This window comes from Chrysemys picta, chromosome 7 (assembly GCF_011386835.1).
Source record: "Chrysemys picta bellii isolate R12L10 chromosome 7, ASM1138683v2, whole genome shotgun sequence".
NCBI classification, from domain to species: domain Eukaryota; kingdom Metazoa; phylum Chordata; order Testudines; family Emydidae; genus Chrysemys; species Chrysemys picta.
Window position 1 is genome coordinate 30,732,737 of NC_088797.1, and position 22,000 is coordinate 30,754,736.

Consider the following 22,000-nt stretch of genomic DNA (forward strand, 5'->3'; position numbering starts at 1 on the left):
CAGGGCCTGTATTATTTATTCCCCACTCTTTCTTTACAATCTCTGCTCCGTCGCTGCCGCGCATAACCCCCAAAACTTCCCTCCAGCACAGGGAGCTTTCTAGCACAGCTGAGTGTGTCGGAACAACAGCAACCATGGGCCCTTCCCCCTACCAGGAGCTGACCCCCTTCATGCTCCTTCCCAGCTCTAACAACTGCCCTCCCAGAGCTGGGGAGAGAACCCAGGAGTGCTGACTCCTGGCCCACCTCCTTCCCACTCTAACCACTGGACCCCACTCCCCTCCCAGTGCTGGGGAGAGAACCCAGACATTCTGGCTCCCAGCCCTCTGTGGCGTAGGCACACTGCCTGGACCCCTCCTGTTTGCTGTGCACCATCTCCCTGTATTTGCTGTTCCTGGCCGTTCCCTTGTCAGACCTCTCGCTCCCTCCCAAAGTGGGGCAGAGCAGGGGGGAGGTAGGCTCACCACATGCTATTTCTCCTGGTACTGGTGGCAGTTACTTAACCCTGCCATTGTCATCCTGCCCAGGGAGGATTCTTGCTACATTATCTTATCTATCTATCCCCATACACACCCATCATCTATCTATCTATCCCCATACACAACTATCTATTCCCATATATACCCTTCCATCTGTCCCCATATAAACCTATCTATGTACACATGTATGTAATTCTGTGTTCATGGGAGTCCATGGATGTGAGCATGTGTATGTGTGTTTGTGTGTAGGCGTGCCTTTGCCTGTTTGTGTGTACCTGCATGTGTGTGTGTGTGTGTACACATGTTCCTATATGCAAGCATGGACATGTGTGTGGAGTATTGGGTGTGTGCACGTGTGTGCATGTGCCTTTGTGTATGCATTTGTCTGAACGTTTGCCTATGTGTGTGTGTGGGCCTCCGGTGATGCCACACAGACTCCCCCACTCCCCCTGCCACGTGTGCATCGTATGCACAACCATCGTGTGAGCGTGCCACAACCTCTGCATGCCAACCCCAGCTCTGTTAAGAATGAATCCGTGAACCCTCCTTTATCATCCTGCACCAGGTATCTTATTTATTAGCCACGAGGGAAGGCAAGCGGGATATTTGCCAGAATCATACCATGGCCTTGCCCTCTGAGACTTAATTAACAGGACATGCTCGTTAGTGCCGCTCTGTGCTGCAGATGGGCTCCGCAATTAGCTGCCCCTCCCAACGGCCGTCACCTAGAGCCGCTGCGGCTGATTGCATTTTGCCAGCAGCCACCCAGGGCTTAGGAGATACAAACTTCTGTGCTTTGCTGGAGAACTTCTCTGCCCCCTGTGCCCCCTGTCCCGTTTAGTCAAGGGTTGAGGGGCGTCTTTTCTCATGCCAGATTTCAGGAGGCTCTGATATTAATGTCCCAGGAAACGGCGCCACTGAACTTAGTGACAGAGCTTCACCTCCTTGGGGATCTCGCTGCTTTAAAGACACCTGTTGGTACCCTGTGCTGGGGTAGATGCGCCCACTGGTCTGAGCCAGGGTGGCAGGGAGCAGAGAATACCAGGCTGGCTGGGCAACTGGTCTGACTAGGTGGCGGGGGGGGGGAATCTCTGGTTGGATCCAGGGTGACAGATCTCATGTGCTTAACTGTAATAATGACAATAATAAACAAGCTTCCATGGAAAAACCTCAAAGCCCTGGGAGCCAGGACTCCTGGGTTCTGTAGCTGGCTCCGGGAGGTGAGTGGGGTCTAGTGGTTGGAGCAGGGGAGGGCTGGGTTCTCACATTCAGGGAGCCAGCTGGTGTATAATTAAAGTGAGACAGAGAAGTTTCTGGAGCCGTGGGGGAAGGATGGAGCTGGTGCTTTGCCCCACGTAGGACTGTGCCGTATGCAGTTTCATCAGCTCAGGATCACTGCCATAAACACAGAAATGTCAGAGCCACCGAAGGGCACGGGAACACTGGCCTGATTGCTGCTCGCCTCCCCACCTGCATGGTAATGGGAGCACAGCCTAGACACCAGGGCGAGGGGCCTCTTGGGCTGAATACAGCACCCGGTGGGGGATCTCCTTGGGTCTGCATGGAGGGCCTACCCCATGTCCAGTCTAGTTCCAGAAAGAACTGGGAGGTAAATCCAGATTGGGAACAATTTGAAGTTTTACCCAGGTAAAAATGACCTTTTCCCCCTGATTTTCAGCCACATCTACATCTCAAATGTTCAGGGGTTTGGTTGAAAAACCAAAAATAAACTTCTGAAACATGTATTATTATATCTCTATTTATAACATCTAGTATCTGTATCACCGTCGCGCCCAGGAGCCCCTGCCATACACCAGGGCCCCATTGCACTAGGTTCTGTACAGACACAAACCAGAGAGCCCCGGCCCCAAGTTGCTTCCAATCTGAGCACGACATAAGAACAGCCATACTGGGTCAGACCAAAGGTCCATCAAGCCCAGTATCCTGTCCTCTGACAGTGGCCAATGGCAGGTGCCCCAGAGGGAATGAACAGACAGGTTATCATCAAGTGATCCATGCCTTGTCACCCAATCCCAGTTTCTGGCAAACAGAGGTTAGGGACACCAGACAAAAGACAACAGCTGGATACAGGCGGAAGCAAAAGGAAACAATAAGACTAGATCTGGTTGAAATTTTTCTGATGGAACGTTTTCCTTCTGAAAAAGCCAAACTATTAATTGTGTCGAAATTGTCAGTGGAAAAATTTGTGTTTTGTTTTCACTTGGTCATTTTGCTTATCATTCTATTATACATTTAACCTTCTGAAAAGGAAACATTGGACGGTTTTCCAGAATGTTGTTGCACGTTACATTTCCACATTCGTGTTCTGATCAAGGTCGGCTTCAGGCACCAGCCAACCAACCACGAACTTGGGGCGGCACCTTATAAGGGGCGGCCAATGTTGGGGTGGTGGGGGGCGCTCGCGGTGTTTTTGTTTTTGTTCACGGGGCGGCGCTGGAGGGGATTTTTTTCTGTTTCGGTGGCGTGGCATGGCGCGGCGCTGGGGGGGCCGTGGACTTCAGCGGGGAGGCGCTGGGGGGGGCAGGGGTTTGGGCGGGCCTGCGTGGCGCTGGGGGGGGGGGGCAGGGGTTTGGCCAGCGCGGCACTCCGGGGGTTTGGGCGGCCTGGCGCGGCGCTCCTAGGGTTTGGGTGGCCTGGCGAGGCCCTCGGGTAGGGGCGGGGGGTTTGGGCGGCCCAGCGAGGCGCTCGGGTGGGGGCGGGGGTTTGGGCGGCCCGGCACAGCGCTCGGGGTTTTGGGCGACCCGGTGCTCGGGGGGGCGGGGGGAGGGGGGTTGAGCGGCGCGGCGCTGGGGGGGGGGCGGCGGCGCGGGCACTCGGGGGGGGCGTGTTACGCCAGGGCGGCGCTCTTCTTTTTTGCCTGGAGCGGCAAAAAAGTTAGAGCCGGCCCTGGTTCTGACCCAGGAAAAAGCGCAGAACTTCCCACAGTTCCGAGTTCCGTCTAGCTCCAAATGAGACAAGAGTTTTAATTTGGGACAAAAAAACGCCCCTGGAAATGGTGGAGGAAAATAGAATATTGTATTCCATCGTTGTTGACACACATGAACTTTGCATACAAGTATAACATCTTATTCCTAGCCCTGTATTGGGTTGCAGTCGTGGGAGGGGGCGTGGGGTCTAGTGGATTAGCGCAGTGGTTCTCAAAGCCGGTCCGCTACATGTTCAGGGAAAGTCCCTGGCAGGCCGGGCCGATTTGTTTACCAGCCACGTCCGCAGGTTTGGATGATCGCGGTTTCCACTGGCCGTGGTTCGCCGCTCTAGGTCAATGGAGGCTTCGGGAAGCAGCACAGGCCGAGAGATGTGCTGGCCGTCTTTCCCGCAGCTCCCATTGTCCTGGAGCGGCGAACCACGGTCAGTGGGAGCTGCGATTGGCCGAACCTATGGACACAGCAGGTAAACAAACCGGTCCGGCCTGCCAGGGTCTTTCCCTGAACAAGCAGCGGACCAGCTTTGAGAACCACTGGATTAGAGTGTGGAGGGGGGGTCTGGGAATCAAGATTTCTTCCGGGTTCTATTTCCAGCTTTTAGAGAGGAGTGGGGTGTAATGTTTAGAGCGGGGGGGGGCTGGGAGCCAGAATTCCTGGGTTCTATCCCTGCCCCATAGAAGGAAGTGTGTAGTAATGGTTACAGTAGGAACCTGAGACACGGTCATCAGAACTGACCCAGAGGGGAGAGCGCCCCCTGCTGACCCCCCCACTCTGCAGCACAGTGCCCCCAGCATTGTACTCCATCAATGAGTTCCCAGGGGAGAGCGCCCCCTGCTGAGCCCCACAGCACAGAGCTTTTGAAATCAGGCTGTTTATTTTAAGAGCCAGAAAACACAATTTGGAGGAGCCTATATTTAGGCCCCGCCCCCAGCTCTGAAAATTGGGATGCGTGACACGGAGACAGGGATCACTGGCTGTTTGCCTTAAAGCCCAGCTCCCCTCCCCGAATCCACAGGCTCTCCAAGGACCCACGGTCCCAGCTTCTAGGTGCTTCCAACTTGCTGAGCCAGCACTGATTCTCCTTTGCATCACGAGTCTTTCACGCTCTCTGCCTTTTATAGCCCGTCTCTGACTCCCACCCCCCTGCCCCTTCTCTGCACAATCCGCAGTGTTCGCCTGCGTCCCTCGCCATGGTGCCAGAAAACAACAGCCGACGTAGAGCAAGTCTCTGGCATGGCTTCCCCCTTGGAAATGGCATCCCCTGGGCAAAGGACTAGAGAAGGGAAGCCCCGCTGGAGAGATGCCATGGCATGAAGGGTACCTGCCCACGGGCAGCATGGGCTGGCAGGGTGAGCAGAGACTATCCAAGTGCGCCAGACCTCCAGCCGGTGTAAATTGGCCATAGCTCTATTGGTGTCAATGGGTCAGATCCCCAGCCGGTGTAAATTGGCTCCATTGACATCCATGGACTGGGCTCTTTGCATCAGCTGGGGATCTGGCCCTAAACAATTAGCCGTTCTAGCCCAGTGGGGGGCAGGATCTGGTCCAGGTCTTTCCATGCTAAACAGTGCAAAATGAGGAATCACAGGGAGCAGGTCAGGAGTCTCAGAAAGGAAATATAGGACTCCTGGGAGGGGTGTGGGGTCTAATAGTTAGAGTGGGAGTGGGAGGCAGAACTCCTGGGTTCCATTCCTACCTCTTGGAAAGGAATGGGGTCCGTTGGTTAGAGCGGGGGTGGGAGGCGGGACTCCTGGGTTCCATTCCTGTCTCTGGGAAAGAAGTGGGGTCCGTTGGTTAGAGCGGGGGTGGGAGGCAGGACTCCTGGGTTCCATTCCAGTCACCGAGAGGGAAGTGGGGTGCAGTGAGTGAGAGCAGGGGTCGGTTTGTACGGCCTGTGTTTCTGAGGTGTCACCGAGAGGGAAGTGGGGTGCAGTGAGTGAGAGCAGGGGTCGGTTTGTACGGCCTGTGTTTCTGAGGTGCTGACCACGGGCCGTGGGGATCTGTCCCTCCCTTGCACATCCTGTAATGCACAGTTACGTGCCTGGCTCCCGGTTGCCCGGACCCCAGCCGCAGGGAGGGAGGGAGAGAGCCGTAATTGTCTGTGATGAGATTGCAGCGGGAATAATCCCTCGCTGACAGATGGCTCCGGGGTCCATTCCCTTATGTAAGGGATAAAGGGGGAAGTGGATTACTGGCACTATCCCATTGCGCTGCCCTTCAGATGGGATTAGGGTCTTCATTATACAGACCAGGCTGCCTAATCAGACGCTCCCTGGCTGAGCCGTGGGTGGATGGCTGCTCTACAGGGCACGAAGGGGGAGCCATTCCCAGGGGGATTCTGGACAATTTAGGACAAATGGATTGTGCCTTGACCCCAGTGGACCTGTGTGCAACCATGCCAAAGCCTGGTCAGTCATCCCTGCATTGGCTATCTGGAGGGGAGTGGGATCTACTGGTTAGAGCTGGGGGCTGGGCATCAGGACTGCTGGGTTCTGTCCCCAGCTGCAGGAGGGCATGGGGTCTGGTGGATGAGAACAGGGGCAGCTGGGAGTCATCATTTCTGGGTTTTGTTCCCGGCTCTGGAATGGTAGTAGGGTCTAGTGGCTATAACATGGGACTGAGACACTGGGATCAGTATTGATTCCCATAGTACAGAGCCCCCTATTGAGCCCTGACTCTGCTCCCCGCAGCTCAGTGTCTCCTAGCACTGCCGTGGGCACTGGGGTCTGCACTCACTGTGGCGGGGGAGGGGGGAAGCACCTCCTACTGAGCCCCACTCCGTGGATCCCGGTCATCCCATGGGGGTCCCTGCTGATCCTCCCATCTCCTCAGAATCTGCAGGGCTGGGATATTGCCTGCACGAGGCGGGGAAGGGGGGCGGGTGTTTTAACAGGAGGGTGCTACAGACCCCTTGTGGGTTTGCAAATCAGAACCAAGAGGCCACCCCGCAGTGGCTCTGTCTGTGCGTCTGTCTCCATCTCTCTGTCTGTGCACCAGACACATCATCCACTCCCCAGACAGAGAGCACTTGTGTGGTTGTTTATTTCATGATCTCACGTGCACACACACACGCCGCACGCACACATACACACACACACACTCTGCCCTTTCCCAGGCACCGCTCTCCTTTCTGCAGCTGTCATTTCCAGTCGCCATCCGGGGACCCATTCCAGCAGGCTCAGCGGGGCGGGGGGGGGGGGGGGGAGGCAAACTGGGGAGCAATGGGAAAAGAGCTCACACTAACAAGGCGCATGTCAAGGAGGAGGGCAGTGGGATCCAGTGGTTAGAGCTGTGGGATTGGGAGTAAGGCTCCAAGGTTCTACCGCCAGTTCTGGGCAGGGAGAGGGGCCTAGTGGGTTAGATCAGCCCAGAGTCAGGACTCCTGGGTTCTGTCCCCAACTCTGGGCTGTTTGCAGCATGGTCAGGCAAGTACCTTTCCCTAAGGGAGCCTGGATGGGGGCCATTCATCCTTAGGGTGCTTGAGTTCTGCTGTGCTAGACTCCCACACCTCCCCTGGGGACTTGCTCCCCTCCCATCTCACTGGAGTAATTGCGTCCCCCAGGGATCTCTGTACAACCCACCCCCGGCTCCACCTCAGAGGTGGCTGCATCTCAGTGGCCGGTGCAGGGTACTAGGTGCAGTATATTTTTGCAGGATTGTAGCCCCTGGTTTGCAATGCATGCTGGGGATTTCCACTCACACACACACACACACACTGGAGTGTGCCCTGCGATTGCTCTGACCCGTGCTCATTCCTGGCACGAGGGCTCCCCTGGCGTCCAGCCGCCTTGACTTGGTTCCCGCCAGAAGCTCTCGGTAGGAATGTGGCTTTGCAGGGTCATGAAGGCTTTAGCTGAGATCTGTGCAGCCTCGGGGCTAAGGCAGGAAAGGTAACCCCCAACCCACAGGCCCACGCCGGCTCCTCACACACCCACACAACGTGGCACAACATTGTATCTTCTCCTTGGCTAGAGTGATCTACCTATGGATCTGGGGGGGAGAGGGGGCTTGTCCCCAATGCAGGCAGAGGGGGATGGGCTGGCTGGGGGAAATGAGACATGGAGTCTCTCCCCTCTTGTCATCCCTGTCTCAGATCCAGGCCTAGGGCAGAGGACTGGTTGGCTGGGGAGGGGAGCTAAGTTTGGTGAGTCAGGCCATTTCCCAGCAGAGAGATGGATGAGTGTGGGGGGGGTCTCTAGGATGGGTTGGGAGACCTTGGGGGGAGGGGTGCTCTCCCCCCACTCCCGCTCTGGGGGTTTATGAATCCAGCAGCAAATAACCTCAGGTGGGGACGGGGGATTCAGAGCTCCGCTGTGCAGAGTGGAAATGACAGGCGCCTCCCCCGGGGCCAGGAGCTTCCAAAAATAGCTCCTCCATGCGCAGCCTGCCGCGGGAACGGGGGCACAACTGGCCTCCAAAGCATCATCCCCCAGCCCCTGCTGGCACCCAGCCCCCCCCCCAACCCTGCCGGCACCCAGCCCCCCCACCCCGCACTGTCTCTCCCAACCCTGCCGGCACCCAGCCCCCCCCCAACCCTGCCGGCACCCAGCCCCCCACCCCGCACTGTCTCTCCCAACCCAGCCGGCACCCAACCCCCGCCATTGTCCCTCCCAACCCCTGCTGGCACCCAGCTCCCCCCCCAACCCTGCCGGCACCCAGCCCCTCCCCCACTGTCCCTCCCAACCCAGCTGGCACCCAACCCCCGCCATTGTCCCTCCCAGCCCCTGCTGGCACCCAGCCCCCCCACAACCCTGCCGGCACCCAGCCCCCCCGTCCCTCCCAACCCAGCTGGCACCCAACCCCCGCCATTGTCCCTCCCAGCCCCTGCTGGCACCCAGCTCCCCCCCCAACCCTGCCGGCACCCAGCCCCCCACCCCGCACTGTCTCTCCCAACCCAGCCGGCACCCAACCCCCGCCATTGTCCCTCCCAACCCCTGCTGGCACCCAGCCCCCCCACAACCCTGCCGGCACCCAGCCCCCCACCCGTCCCTCCCAACCCAGCTGGCACCCAACCCCCGCCATTGTCCCTCCCAACCCCTGCTGGCACCCAGCCCCCCCACAACCCTGCCGGCACCCAGCCCCCCCGTCCCTCCCAACCCAGCTGGCACCCAACCCCCGCCATTGTCCCTCCCAACCCCTGCTGGCACCCAGCCCCCCCCAAAACCTGCTGGCACCCAGCCCCTCCCCCACTGTCCCTCCCAATCCAGCCGGCACCCAGCCCCCCCCCCCGCACTGTCCCTCCCAACCCAGCCGGCACCCAGCCCCCCCCCGCACTGTCTCTCCCAACCCAGCCGGCACCCCCCCACTGTCCCTCTCAACCCAGCCAACACCCAAACCCCCCCACTGTCCCTCCCAACCCTGCCAGCACTCATCCCCCCCACTGTGCTTCCCAACCCAGCCAGCACCCAGCACCCCCCCGTCCCTCCCAGCCCAGCCAGCACCCAGCCCTTCCCCACTGTTCCTCCCAACCCTGCCGGCACCCAGCCCCCCCCCCCCGCACTCTCTCCAACCCAGCCGGCACCCCCCCCCGTCCCTCCCAACCCAGCCGGCACCCAACCCCTCCCCCACTGTCCCTCCCAACCCTCCTGGCACCCATCCCCCCCCCCACTGTCCCTCCCAACCCAGCCGGCACCCATCCCCGCACTGTGCTTCCCAACCCAGCCAGCACCTAGCACACCCCCGTCCCTCCCAGCCCAGCCAGCACCCAGCCCCTCCCCACTGTTCCTCCCAACCCAGCCCCCCCATTGTCCCTCCCAACCCTGCTGGCACCCAGTCCCCCCGCCCCATCCCCCACTGTCCCCCAACCCAGCCAGAACCCAACCCCCCTCCCCCACTGTCCCCCAACCCTGCTGGCATCCAACCCCCTGCCTCCCCCAGCTGCATCATCCACTGTCCACCCCAACCCCACCAGCACCCAACCCCCATGTCCCACTGGTGTCCCTGTCCCTTCCAGCCCCCAACTTCTGCCCCCCATTCCTTCCTGCACTTCATCCCTCACTGTCTCCCCCACTGGCACCCAACCCTCTGTCCCTGCCAGCCCCCCACTGCTGCCCATCCCCCACTGTGTCCCCCTGGCAGCATCACCTGCCCTCCATCTCCCATCCAATCCCATATCCCCCTATTCTCCACTGCCGCCCCATCACCCAGCCCCTGCTGGCACCAAAACCCATTCCCTACTTGACTCCCTTCCTCCTGGCCCCCCCAGCTTCTTCCATCCCCCTTCTATCCCCCACGTGCCCCTACTGTGCACTGACCACTAGACCCCACTCCCACCCCCTCACGCCCACGCCCTGACACTACCCCAGATGCACACACCCAGGGAGCTGTCAGCGCACCTAGTGCTCTGTGCCATGTTCCAGCACTGGCTGCAATCCAGCCCAGTTCCCCTCTGCCCCCCATCAGGCCCAGCGGGTGAAATATTGCTTTATGGATCGCAGGATGGACTGGCAACGAGCTAATAATGGAGACACCCAATCAATGTGTCACTGTAATGAACTCGGTGCTGACAACACCCTCCCACCCGCCCGCCTGGGCATCCCTGCCCCATCCCACTGAGGGAGGGGATCTAATGGTTAGAGAAGGGGGATGGGCAGTCAGGACCCCAGGGAATCTATGTTTGGCTCTGGGAGGGAAGGGGAGTGGGAGTTGGGACACCTGGGTTCTATCCCACATCTGGGAGGGGAGTGATGACTAGTGGTTAGAACAGCTGCAGTGACTGACACATGGACGACACCTCCATTGCCTGCTAATCCCCCGATCAGTGTGTAAATCTCTCTCGCTCAGTAAATCTGGAAAGGGGGGATTGTTTTCAAAAAATAATTATAATCTGCTTCGGCTTATTTTTATGATCCATCCACCTACTCCTCCCTGGGGGGAGAATGGACGGCGGAGAATGGGACTGGGACAGGATTCATTAGCTCTAACAGATTGAGATCTGTAATAGGATTGGAGGCCTGAAGAAGGATGGCCAACCAGGTTAGGGTCTCTATCCCCCAGCAGCCCCCAGCTGTGGGGGATGTGGGCACTTGTGTGCATTCAAACAGCCAGCGCTATGCGGGGTGGGGATGCCAGTGGGTTTATCCTCTAGCAGAAGGATGGTGGCACAGGTCCCTGGACTATCCCTGTTAAACAAAGATTTTAGTCTCTGGCTTCTTTGTGGCAGGACAGCAAAGGGAGATGTCTATCTAGTGGGCTGGGAATCAGGACTCCTGGGTTCTATTCCCAGATCTGGGTGGGGAGTGGGCTCTAGTGGTTAGAGCAGGAGGGCTGGGAGCCAGAATTCCCACCTCTGCCACTAACCTTCTAGGGCAAGTCCCTTCCCCCTCAGTGCCTGTTTCCCTCTCCCACCCTTTGTCCACTTAGACTGTGAGAGTTCAGGGGCAGGGACCATCTCTCCCTATGTCTGCAGCACCCCCGACAGGGCCCTGACCTCAGTGGGTGGCCTCTCGATGCTCCTTCAATATCTGTAAGGACCCCCATCACCTTCCAGGGATCATCAGCTGGGATTTGGATAGGGTGACCAGACGTCCCGATAAAATTGGGACTGTCCCGATTTTTAGGTGTTGGCCCCTCGTCCCGACCGATCTCTGGTCGGGACGCAATTTGTCCCAAGATTTGGCTCCGCCGGCTTTTTTTTTTTTGCTCTGCCGGCAGACAACGCCCCCCACCCCCCCGGCCCGGTCCCGATATTTTCTTCCTCTCATCTGGTCACCCTAGATTTGGACCTTCAGCCCCGAAATCTCTTAGGCTAAGGGTATTATGTTGGTAGCAGTAACAGGGCAGTTAACCATTTATGTTGACCGCCCCCCAGTGGCAGCAGGCAGTACTGCACCCTGCAGGGCTGCAGCAGCTCCAGAAGTCCCCAGTGGCAGTAGGCGGAACTGCACCCTGCCATGCCCAGCGGTGACATTACTGGTGGGACTGTGCCCCTGACTATATTGCTTGATGCCAGGATAACCTTTTGCCTCCTCTCTGCCTTGCAGTGGACGGGTGCATTCACCGGGCTGCCGGGGAGCTGCTCAAAGAGGAATGCCGATCCCTGAACGGGTGTGAGACAGGGAAAGCCAAGCTCAGCTGTGGATACCGGCTCCCAGCCAAATGTGAGTGTTACCGGCCGGGGGCCTTGTCTGTAGCATCCGTTGGGTCCAGCAGGCCAGACTGTGGTGCTGTGGCTTGGTGGGGTCGGGGCCGCGCCCATTGCTACTTTGTGCAGTGCACAGGATGTCACAGGTTCAGCTCCCCAGGGAATCAGGTGCAGAAGGGGTGGCCTGTTGAAGAGAAAGCCTGGCCCACTGAGTAGAGGGATAGCCAGAGGCTTAGGAGAGACAGGTTCAAATTCCTGCTCAGCCCTAGGCTTCCTGTAGGACCCTGGACAAATCATCATGCCTCAGTTTCCCATCTGTATAACAGGGAAAAAGCACTGCCCGGCCTCACACATTACAGTGTGTGTGTGGCGGGGGCGGGGAATTGAGGAGACATGTATCTCAATTGCTCTGATACTCCCGTTTAGGTACCTGACACAGAGAGATCTGGGTCTCTGACTCTGTGCAGTCACTGGACATACTGGTGTAAACACTCCTGGGTAGCACTTTGCCTGGTACAGATGTGGCAGGAGAAGCAGGGCGCAGATGCCCGGAGCTGGGCAGAGTGTGTCTGTGTGAATTCAGCAGGAGACCTGAGTCCCAGCAAGTCAGCTGGTTGCTTATACAGCCCCTGTGTGACAGACACGCCTAAACTTCTGCGCATGTACACACACACATTGGTCCTGCACATACACCCACCCCTGCCTGCATGTCCACACCTGCACAACACACAATCCCAGAGGTTCATGCACAGGCTGTCAACACACACAGACGTGTACACCCACCCCCGAGTTTCAGCACCTGCACGCCAGCAAAAGCACATGTGGAAAACAAGCTGTGTCTGGGGGGATTTGCCTCATTGAACCCCAGAGAGATGTGGCAGAAACAGCCCCGCGCTGCCTGGTGCCATCCCTCAGTGGGGGGAGCTGGGCCGGCTGGGGGCCAGCTGGAGGGGGCTGGCGAGAGAATCCCAGCTCTGAATGGGAGCGGAGCACTGGGAAATCTGGCTGGGGGTGATTGGGTGTGGATGAGAGGGGGTCCTGGTGTGTCTGTATAAAATGGGGTGTGTGTAAAGCTGGGTCAGGTTGGCTGTGTGGGTGGATCTGTCAGACTGTGGACTTGGGGGGTGTCAGGTTGTGGAGTTGGGGTGGGTGCGAGAAGCAGCGTGATCCTCCCCCTGCGTTTCGGAGCCAGCCCCATGGTGATGCACCGCAGTGGCCCAGCCAGCTGCTCTGCTGTGCTCATCAAGGGAAGGCGGGGCCACATCCATATGCCCAGCCAGACCCTCGGGTCAGGAGGCCTGCAAGGCAGACCATGGCTGGGGGTTGCTCTAACCACCAGGCCCCACTCCCTTCCAGGAGTCTAGCTTCCAGCCCCCTGCTTTAACCACTGGACTCCATTCCCTTCCCGGAGCTGGGCGTGACCCCAAGAGTCCTGGCTCCCTGTTCTAAAGCCCTTCCTGTTATTCCTTGTGAATTTGCTGCCTTCCAGTGACATCTTGTGGCAAGTAGTTCCACAGCTTATTGTGTGTGTGACTGTGTGCATAAAAAGCAGTGTGTGTGACTGTGTGTAGAGCAGCGTGTGTGTAAAGCAGTGTGCACCTCAAGTGGGTCAGTGTGTATGGAAAGCAGTACTTCTGCATGTGTAAACCTGGGGGGGGGTGTAAAGCAGGCGTGGGCAGGGTTCCCCAGTGTCACCCCCATGCTGTACCCCTGGGGGTCTGTCCTTCACTGCCATCAGAGAACTTTGGATTGAGGAGACCCCAGGTAGCTGGTGACTCCCCACCCCCGAGCTGTGCATTCCCCCCCCCAGAGCAGAGGCACAGAGAGCTGGGGTCCCCACCATGATCCGGCTGGAAGGGAGGGGGCAGGAATGAGATCTGCCAGGGGAGGGGGGGGTGTTCTCAACTCCTCCCCCGAAGTCTCACCAGCTTCATCACAGAATGACGTGCAACTAACGCCTGGGAGAGGGGGCCATGCACAGCATCATGCGCTTTGCCCGGGGGGCTCCCCAGCAGGGCTTTGCAATGTGGGGGGCTGCAACCCCACTGGGTTATTGCAAATGGCTGGAGTCTTTATGCTGAGCCCAGCCCAGAGGGTGGGGCACTGGACTGGGAGTCAGGATGCCTGGGTTCTATTGCCATTTACCTTGGGCAAGTCCATTCCCCTCTGTGCAACTCTGTTTTCCCACCCAGTCCCTGTGTATTTAGATTGTAAGCTCTTCTGGTTAAGGACTGTTGACTGAGATCAGGGCCCCATTGTGCCAGGCGCTGCACAGACCCTGAATGAGATCAGGGCCCCATTGTGCCAGGCACTGCACACACCGCAACCGAGATGTTACACACACCATGATATCATACACACTCCTTCCCATCCCGCCCTCTCACAGACACGTACACTGGGTGCAGGAAGGTCTCAGCCGATGCTGATCTGCAAGGCCCGTTGGGACAGGCAGTGAGGGAAGGAGATGCCCCCCACTGTTCCCTGCAGCACAGCTCCTCCCAACACCATCCTGGGGCAGAGGGGCCAGTGCTGACAGTGAGCCGGGAGAGCGCCTCCTACTGAACCCCCCCTGCACCCTGCAGCTCCTTACAGCCCCCCACCCAGCACCACCTGCAGCACTGGGGAGATCTGTCGTGCAGGCCCCTGGCTGCCGGCCATGCGTGTTATCAATAACATCCCGGGGGTGGGGGGGTGAACAGCACTCTATTTATCAGGCTAATATTATAGACAAGAGCAGCAAATGCAAAGTGCTATTGACCGGGCTGTCAGGGAGAGGCATGATGTGGGGCAGGCAGCGATACTCTGTGCAAATGGCGTGGGCAGGGGAGTGGTAGGGTTGTGATCACACACACACTGATCTCACACACATTGATCTCACATTCACACACGGATCTCACACACACTGATCTCACACTCACACATTGATCTCACACTCACACACTGCTCTTACACACATTGATCTTACACAAACTGATCTCACACACATTGATCTTACACACTGATCACACACACTGCACACTCACACACTGATCTCACACATACTGATCTCACACACACACACTGATCTCACACACATTGATCTTACACAAACTGATCACACACACTGATTTCAGACACACTGATCTCACACACACTGGTCTCGACTCACACTGATCTCACACACATTGATTTTACACACTGATCACACACAGTGCACACTCACACACAGATCTCTCACACACTGATCTCAACTCACACACTGATCTCACACACATTGATCTTACACAAGCTGATCTCATACACACTGATCTCAAACACACACATCTATATTACACCCACTGATCTCAACTCACACACTGATCTCACACACATTGATCTCACACACATTTATCTTACACACTGATCACATGTACTGCACACTCATACACATTGATCTCACATACACACTGATCTCGACTCACACTGATCCCACACACATTGATCTTACACAAACTGATCTCACAGTCACACACTGATCTCAGACTGGTGGTTTGGTTCAATCCAGAGAGCCGGATAATGGAGGCTCAGCTCTACGGGGTCAGGGCTGGCTCTGGCTTTATTGCCGCCCCAAGCGCAAAAAAACCCCAAAACCACCACAACCCAGGGGCGTCAAAAAACGGCAAAGCAAAAAAAACCCCAAACAAACAAACAAACAAAAAACCCTGCAGCGTGGCCGGAGCCTGGGTGCAGGGGGACTCCCTGCGCTGCAGATATGGGGGAGGGGGAGGGAGTGGGGGGAGAGAGAGAAGGGGGGCGGCCAGGGCTTCAGCAGGGCGCTGCCACGCGGCCCCTCCGGCCGTGCCCCCTGCCGGGAGGGCTCTGCACAGCTCCCGTCAGCTGGGAGGGAAGGACGCAGGCTGCCCTGCCAGGCTTGCTGCAGGGCGCTCCCGTCCTCCGCGCCGCCGCCCCCACCACCCACTACAGGGCAGCCCGGAGCGGAACACACACTTAAAAAAAAAGCGGCCGTGCGGCTGGCCCTAGGATTGGGCGGAATGCCGCCTCGTTCAATCTGCCGCCCCAAGCACCAGCTTGCTCGGCTGGTGCCTGGAGCCGGCCCTGTACGGGGTTCTACTGTATACCAATAAAAATTGTATTCAACTGATACCTGTATATATTGTGGCAGGGGAACTAAAGTTCTGTGTTTAATTTTAATCATGGAAAAACAACTATTTCTATGGTTTTTTATCAGAGAATTTTGGCTTTTTTATCATGGAAAACTAGGATCCCTGATGATCACACACACCAATCTCACACACTGATCATGCACACATGCACACATAGAGATCACATGCACTGATTTCACACACAAGCACACACTGATCTCACCCTCTGATCATACACACCGATATTACACACACACATACTGATCACACACATACTGATTACATACACATGCTGATCTCCCATGCACACACATTGATCTCTCTCACACACTGATCTAACACACACTGACAGGGGGGAGGGATAGCTCAGTGGTTTGAGTGTTGGCCTGCTAAACCCAGGGTCGTGAGCTCAGTCTTTGAGGGGGCCATTTAGGGAACTGGGGTAAAAAAATCTGTCTGGGGATTGGTCCTGCTTTGAGCAGGGGGTTGGACTAGATGATCTCCTGAGGTCCCTTCCAACCCTGATATTCTATGATTCTATGACACACACACTGATCTCTCTCCCTCTCTCTCTCACAAACACACACACACTGGTCTCACACAGACACATTGATAACACACGCTGATCTCACACCCACACAGATCTCTCTCTCTCTCTCACACACACACACACACATACACACACTCTGCAAAGCAGCTCCTGGAGGGAGTTCCCAGCCCCAGAGCTTGTCGGGGTGGGTGGGGGCAGGGATGGATGGAGCCGGGGGATATGGCAGGGGATATGGCGAGGAGAAGGGACAGGCAGGCATGTAGGGGAGGGGTGGGTGCATCCAGAATCAACCCAGAGCAAAATCTAATACGATGCACAAATAACATGATGGGGCCAATAAATAACTAGGGCAGAGAGAGACACCCCCTCACTCCGCCAGAAGGGATAGGGTATAGTCCTGAACCCCCCATGGCCCTGCACCCCCTGTGCTCCCTGCACTGCCTCCCTGTGTCCCCTGCATGGCCACTCTGTGCCCTCTGCATCCCCCTGTGTCCCCTCCACTACCACTCTGTATCCCCTGCACTGCCACTCTGTGTCTTCTGTACCCCCTGAACTGCCCCTATGTGCCCCCGTGCCCTCTTGGCTCTTCCACACCTGCAGTGTCACAGGGATCCCCCTATGGCCCCATCCTGGCACTCTCCACTCCCCGCCTGGTCCATCCCTTGCATTGGGAAGGGAGTGGGGTCTAGTGGTTAGAGCACCTGGCAGTATATCGCCTGCCCCAACGAGGTGAGGAGTTGGTTCCCCTCCCTCCCTGGCCTTTGTCCACTGCACATGCCCCTCCCAGCCATGTCTCCCCCTTGCAGCCTTGAAAAGGACCCCTCCTGCCAAGCCTCCCCGTCTCCCTGCTGAGACTGAATGTCCCACACAGCTCGGCTCTCCCTGTGGCTGGCGTCCGGGAGCCTGTTCTCTGTGCCCGTAGGGCTGGGGAGTTCCTAGAGCCCCCAGTGCCAGGGACAGAAACCTGGGCCTCACCCCACCACCACCCCCTGCAGTGCTGCCCTCAGAGCTGGTGCCTGCTCTGTGCTGCAGGAGCGCTGTGCCCTCCCAGAGCTGGCCGCAGCCTCACAGCACAAGGGGGTGCTGTGCTACAGGTAGTGGGCTGGGCAGCTCAGCAGCGTGCTGGATCCCAGGAGAAAAAGCTGCCCCCTCCCCCCACAAACCTCACTCCCTTACCTGACAGCGTGTCTGCTCCTGCTGCCACATCTGTACCGCAGGGGGATTTAGGGAGCCACCATTAAAACACAGCAGCATGCTCCCGAAAGACCCTACAATAACAAAGTAGCTGAGCCTCAAAGCTCCCAATGCACCCTGCTACACTGGGGCCCTGATCTCAGTCAGGGTCTGGGCAGCGCCTGGCACAATGGAGCCCTGATCTGAGTCAGGGTCTGGGCAGCGCCTGGCACAGTGGAGCCCTGATCTAAGTCAGGGTCTGGGCAGTGCCCGGCCCAACGGGGCCCCACTCACGCTGGAACAACTGGCATTTACACAAGCAGCAGGACTGGGCCCCTCAGCCCCTGCCCCAGGGACACAGCAAGACAACAGCAGCCAGGCAGCCTCAGCTGAATGGAGCCAGCACCTCCCTGGGTGGTACGAGTCACTGCCAGAGCCCACAGGCTGCTGGGGACTGTCAGAAGGGGTGTATGGGGGGAGGGGCTGGGAGCCAGGACTCCTGGGTTCTGTGCCTGGCTCCAGGTAGGATCAAGTGGGTCAGAGCAGGGGGCTGGGATTCAGGATTCCTGGGTTCCACCCAGATTGGGCAAAGGTTAGGAAGGGCTCTGCATCCCATGCTGCCCCCAAGAGAGCAGAGCTGGGCCTGGGGGTGGGCAGCAGCTGGGGAAGGGGCAGAGGGCACTGGGGGATCTTGTCAAGACATTTCCAGACCCGGGTTTAAGATCAAACCAGTCGCAGGGCCAGGTGGGCGCAGGGCATGGGGAGAAAAGACTGCTCTGACCTTTGCTGGGCTCTGGCTCAGCACTCGCTGCATGTGTGTGTCAGGAATATGAAGTAGATGGGGTGGTCCCCAGTCCCTGCAGCTCCCACCTCCCATGCCCCAGCTTCAAATCCAACCCCCTGTCACTCATGCAGTGAGCTGCCAGGTCTCTGTGGTCAGCGTTGCAGTTCAGTTCAATTGGTAGTCAATGCTCAGGGGCTGTGGGTCGGGGTTAAGGGGCACTGGCGGAGCTGCGGGGGAGCCCGGGGCTGGAATAGTTGCAGGGGGGGCTCTCTGTTCATGACTGGGTGACCTTGGGGGGGGGGGAAGGGGTCCAGGCTGTGGGTAAGATTACCCCCCCTCGTGCGCAGGGTTGGCAAGGCTGATCCTTGATGCCCAGCCCAGCGTTCTGTGCAATGTGTGTGAATGTCCCACACCCCACCCCGGCCCCGAGCAGTGTCCAGCATCCTTGTCTGCCATGGAGACGGGCGAAGAGAGCATGATGGAAGGGGTATCACCCAGTGGGGGCTCATTAATATCCGTCCCTGTCCAGGGCCCGCAGGATGAACAGACAGACACAGCAGCAGGAGGGATGCCCGAGGGCCAGGCAGCCTGGTGGCATTGCCCACAGCAAGCAGAAGTGGGGGGCAGAGCTGGGCGGAGGATTTGCTGCTGGTTCCAAAAAGTCTGGGGAGGGGGATTGTTTTGGATTGAACTGAAAATGAAACTGGGGGGAAGTTTCGGCCAATGAGGAACTCATGGACGGACTTGATGTTTGTTCTCTGCAGATGCTCGGAAAGGGCCAGCTGTTGCCAAGGCCCCAGGCCGTGCAGTCCTGGTTCCCAGGGCATTGGTCACTAACTCCGAGGCCTGATCTAGCCTGGCAGAGTGGGGCCGAGAGCTGGGCAGCCACATGGCACTGTCTGAGACAGGGAGAGATTTGTGACACCAGCGGCAGCCGGGGGTGGGGTGGGGCAGGGAGTGGGGAGATCACCCCAAGACCAGGCACACGGGATGTGTGGAGAGCCCTCCAACCCCCACAAGCTGGGGTTGGCTCCTCGCACCGGACTGTGTCACATGGGGCGCTGAGCACCAGATTTATGCCCACACGGACCCATCTCACTGGGCCACTCTGGGACCAGAGCCAGGGAGGGCCCGTGGGGGTGAGGGAGACCAGCGGGGGAGTTGGCAATGCAACTGTCACCTTCCAGCTGCCTGGGGAGAGAGGGAGGGACAGATGGAGGGATTTGTCTGGGGATAGGTGAGGGATGGATAGATGTGCGGGATGGAGGAGGGAGGGATAGATGGAAGTGTCTGGAGCGGAAGGGAGGGAGGGATAGATGGGAGTGTCTGTGGAGGGAGGGATAGATGAGGGTGTCTGAGGAGGTTGGGATGGAGGAATATATAAGGGGTGTCTGGTGCGGGAGGGAGGGATAGATGGGATGTCTGGGGAGGGATAGATGGGAGTGTCTGGTGAGGGAGGGAAGGGTAGATGGGGGGGTCTGTGGCAGGGAGTGAGGGATGGGGGTGTCTGGGGAGGGATAGATGGGGGTATCTGAGGAGAGAGGGTGGGAAGATAGATGGGAGTGTCTGGGGAAGGAGGGAGAGATAGATGAGGGTGTCTGGGGTGGGATGGAGGGAGGGATCAGCCTGGAAAAGCCCCTTAAAACCATCCCTTGCTGGGCCCAGATTTCACTGCAGCTGGCCCCCTCTCCCTACCCCTTGGCTCAGGGGCACGGGGCTCAGTACCAAATGCAGCCACCAGGCAGCGCTGCTGCCCCCACCCCCAGCTTGTGCCCTGAGCCTGCCCACTGCCAAGTTAGGCTGAATTGGGGAAGCGCATGAATGGAAGACTTTCAGGGGCTGCGGGGCTCAGTAGGGGGTGTTCTCCCCTTGCAGTCAGTTCGGCACTAGGGGGTGCTGTGCTGCGGGGCAGGGTTCAGGAGGGGGTGTTCTCCCCTCACAGTCAGTGCGGCACTAGGGGGCGCTGTGCTGCAGGGCTGTCACTGTGGCACTAGGGGGCGCTGTGCTGCGGGGCGGGGCTCAGTAGGAGGTGCTCTCCCCTCGCAGTCAGTGCGGCGCTAGGGGGCGCTGTGCTGCAGGGCTGTCAGTGCGGCACTAGGGGGCGCTGTGCTGCAGGGCTGTCACTGTGGCACTAGGGGGCGCTGTGCTGCGGGGCGGGGCTCAGTAGGAGGTGCTCTCCCCTCGCAGTCAGTGCGGCGCTAGGGGGTGCTGTGCTGCAGGGCTGTAAGTGTGGCACTAGGGGGCGCTGTGCTGCGGGGCTCAGTAGGAGGTGCTCTCCCCTCGCAGTCAGTGCGGCGCTAGGGAGCGCTGTGCTGCGGAGTGGTGCACAGTAGGGGGTGCTCTCCCGTCACTGTCAGTGCATGCCCCAGTTTGGCACTAGGCGGTGCTGTGCTGTTCTGTGCTGCGGGGTGAGGGGGTCTCCCTAGCTCTCATCCCCCTGCCTTCCCCCTGTGCAGATGTCATTCACGCAGTGGGTCCCATTGCCCAGGGGGAGCCAAGTGCTGCCCAGGAAAAGGAGCTGGAGAACTGCTACAAGAACAGTCTGAAACTGGCCGTGGAGAACAAACTCCGCACCGTGGTGAGAGAGCCTGGGGGTGCACAAGGGAGGGGCTGGGATTTGCTGGGGGTCACGCAGCTGGGGAGAAGGAGGTTCATGCAAATGGAGAAAAGGTTGCGGAGGGCAGAGGGAGGCAATGCAGGTTGGGAGGGGGAGTTGTATGGAGGGGTGCTTGAGGGACAGAGCTGTGGGTGGGGAGCAGTGGGGGAGGGCAGTGGGGGAATGGGGGCAGTGTTGTGGAGGATGGTCCTGGCTGAGGGGGTGGGTGCTGGGGGATCAGCGGTGTGGGATGGCAGTTGTGTGGGGGATGGGGTGCTGGGGACGGCGGGTGCTGGGGGGGTGGCAGGTGTCTCTCTTACCCACTGTCTGTCTCTCCTCCCAGGCCTTCCCTTGTCTCTCCACAGGCGTATTCGGTGAGTATAGGGCTGGGCCGGGGGCTTGAGCCCCTCTCCTGGTCTGGGGGCTGGCTCCAGGCCCCAGCTCTGATCCCTGCTGCTCTGCCCCCAGGGTACCCCAGCGATGCCGCGGCTGAGGTCGTCCTGAGGACACTGCGGGAGTGGCTGGAGGTGAACAAGGAGAAGGTGAGGGGAAGCGTGGGCACCCCCTGCTGGGTGGGGTGGGTCCACGAGCACTTCACTGCCCATGGGAGCATGGGGATGTGAACAGCAGGTGCACACGGGAGTGCGCGGGAACATGGAGGTGCTGGGGGCATTGTGCACATGGGAGGTGAGCGTTTACATGGGTGTGTGTGAGCATGCACATGAGTGTGAATGGGTTTGTGAGCGTGACGGTGTTTGTGAGCATGCACATGGGTAACTGTGAATGTGCACGTGTGTGCACATGGGTGTGAGCGGGCCTGTGGCTGTGCTCACACTATTGTGACCTGGGGGATGGGAGGGGGGGGTGATGATCAGGGGAGGAGTTGAGTCTTTTTAGATCAGGTGCCCAGACCTGCAGCTCTCAGCTCTGCCAACCCTTGACCCACATCCCCGTTCACACCCGGCAGGTTGACCGGCTGGTGATCTGTGTCTTCCAGGAGAAGGATGAGGAGATTTACAAGGAGAAGCTGCCCTTCTACTTTCCCATTGGTACGCTCTCCCCCCCCCCCCAATCCCCACCCCTCTACCTCCCGATTAGTACGGCCCCCCAGACCCTCATTGGTTACGGCTCCCCTGACCTCCACCCCTCTACCTCCCCATTGGTATGCCCCCCCCAGATCCCCATCCCTCTACCTCCCCATTGGTATGCCCCCCCGACCTCCACCCCTCTGCTTCCCCATTAGTACGCCCCCCCCGAGACCCCAACCTCT

At 58.7% G+C, this 22,000-nt stretch overlaps 1 protein-coding gene across 2 annotated transcripts in view; it reads left to right on the forward strand.

Moving 5' to 3' along the window:
• MACROD1 (mono-ADP ribosylhydrolase 1) overlaps positions 1-22,000 on the forward strand; it is a 200,523-nt gene that overhangs the window by 175,012 nt on the left and 3,511 nt on the right. For both annotated transcript variants that reach the window (XM_065552980.1, XM_008179657.4), the window contains 5 exons: positions 11,406-11,522; positions 20,591-20,712; positions 21,074-21,104; positions 21,199-21,272; positions 21,698-21,779. In XM_065552980.1, the coding sequence (XP_065409052.1) occupies positions 11,406-11,522; positions 20,591-20,712; positions 21,074-21,104; positions 21,199-21,272; positions 21,698-21,779 (426 nt within the window). The remainder of the gene's footprint in view (positions 1-11,405; positions 11,523-20,590; positions 20,713-21,073; positions 21,105-21,198; positions 21,273-21,697; positions 21,780-22,000) is intronic.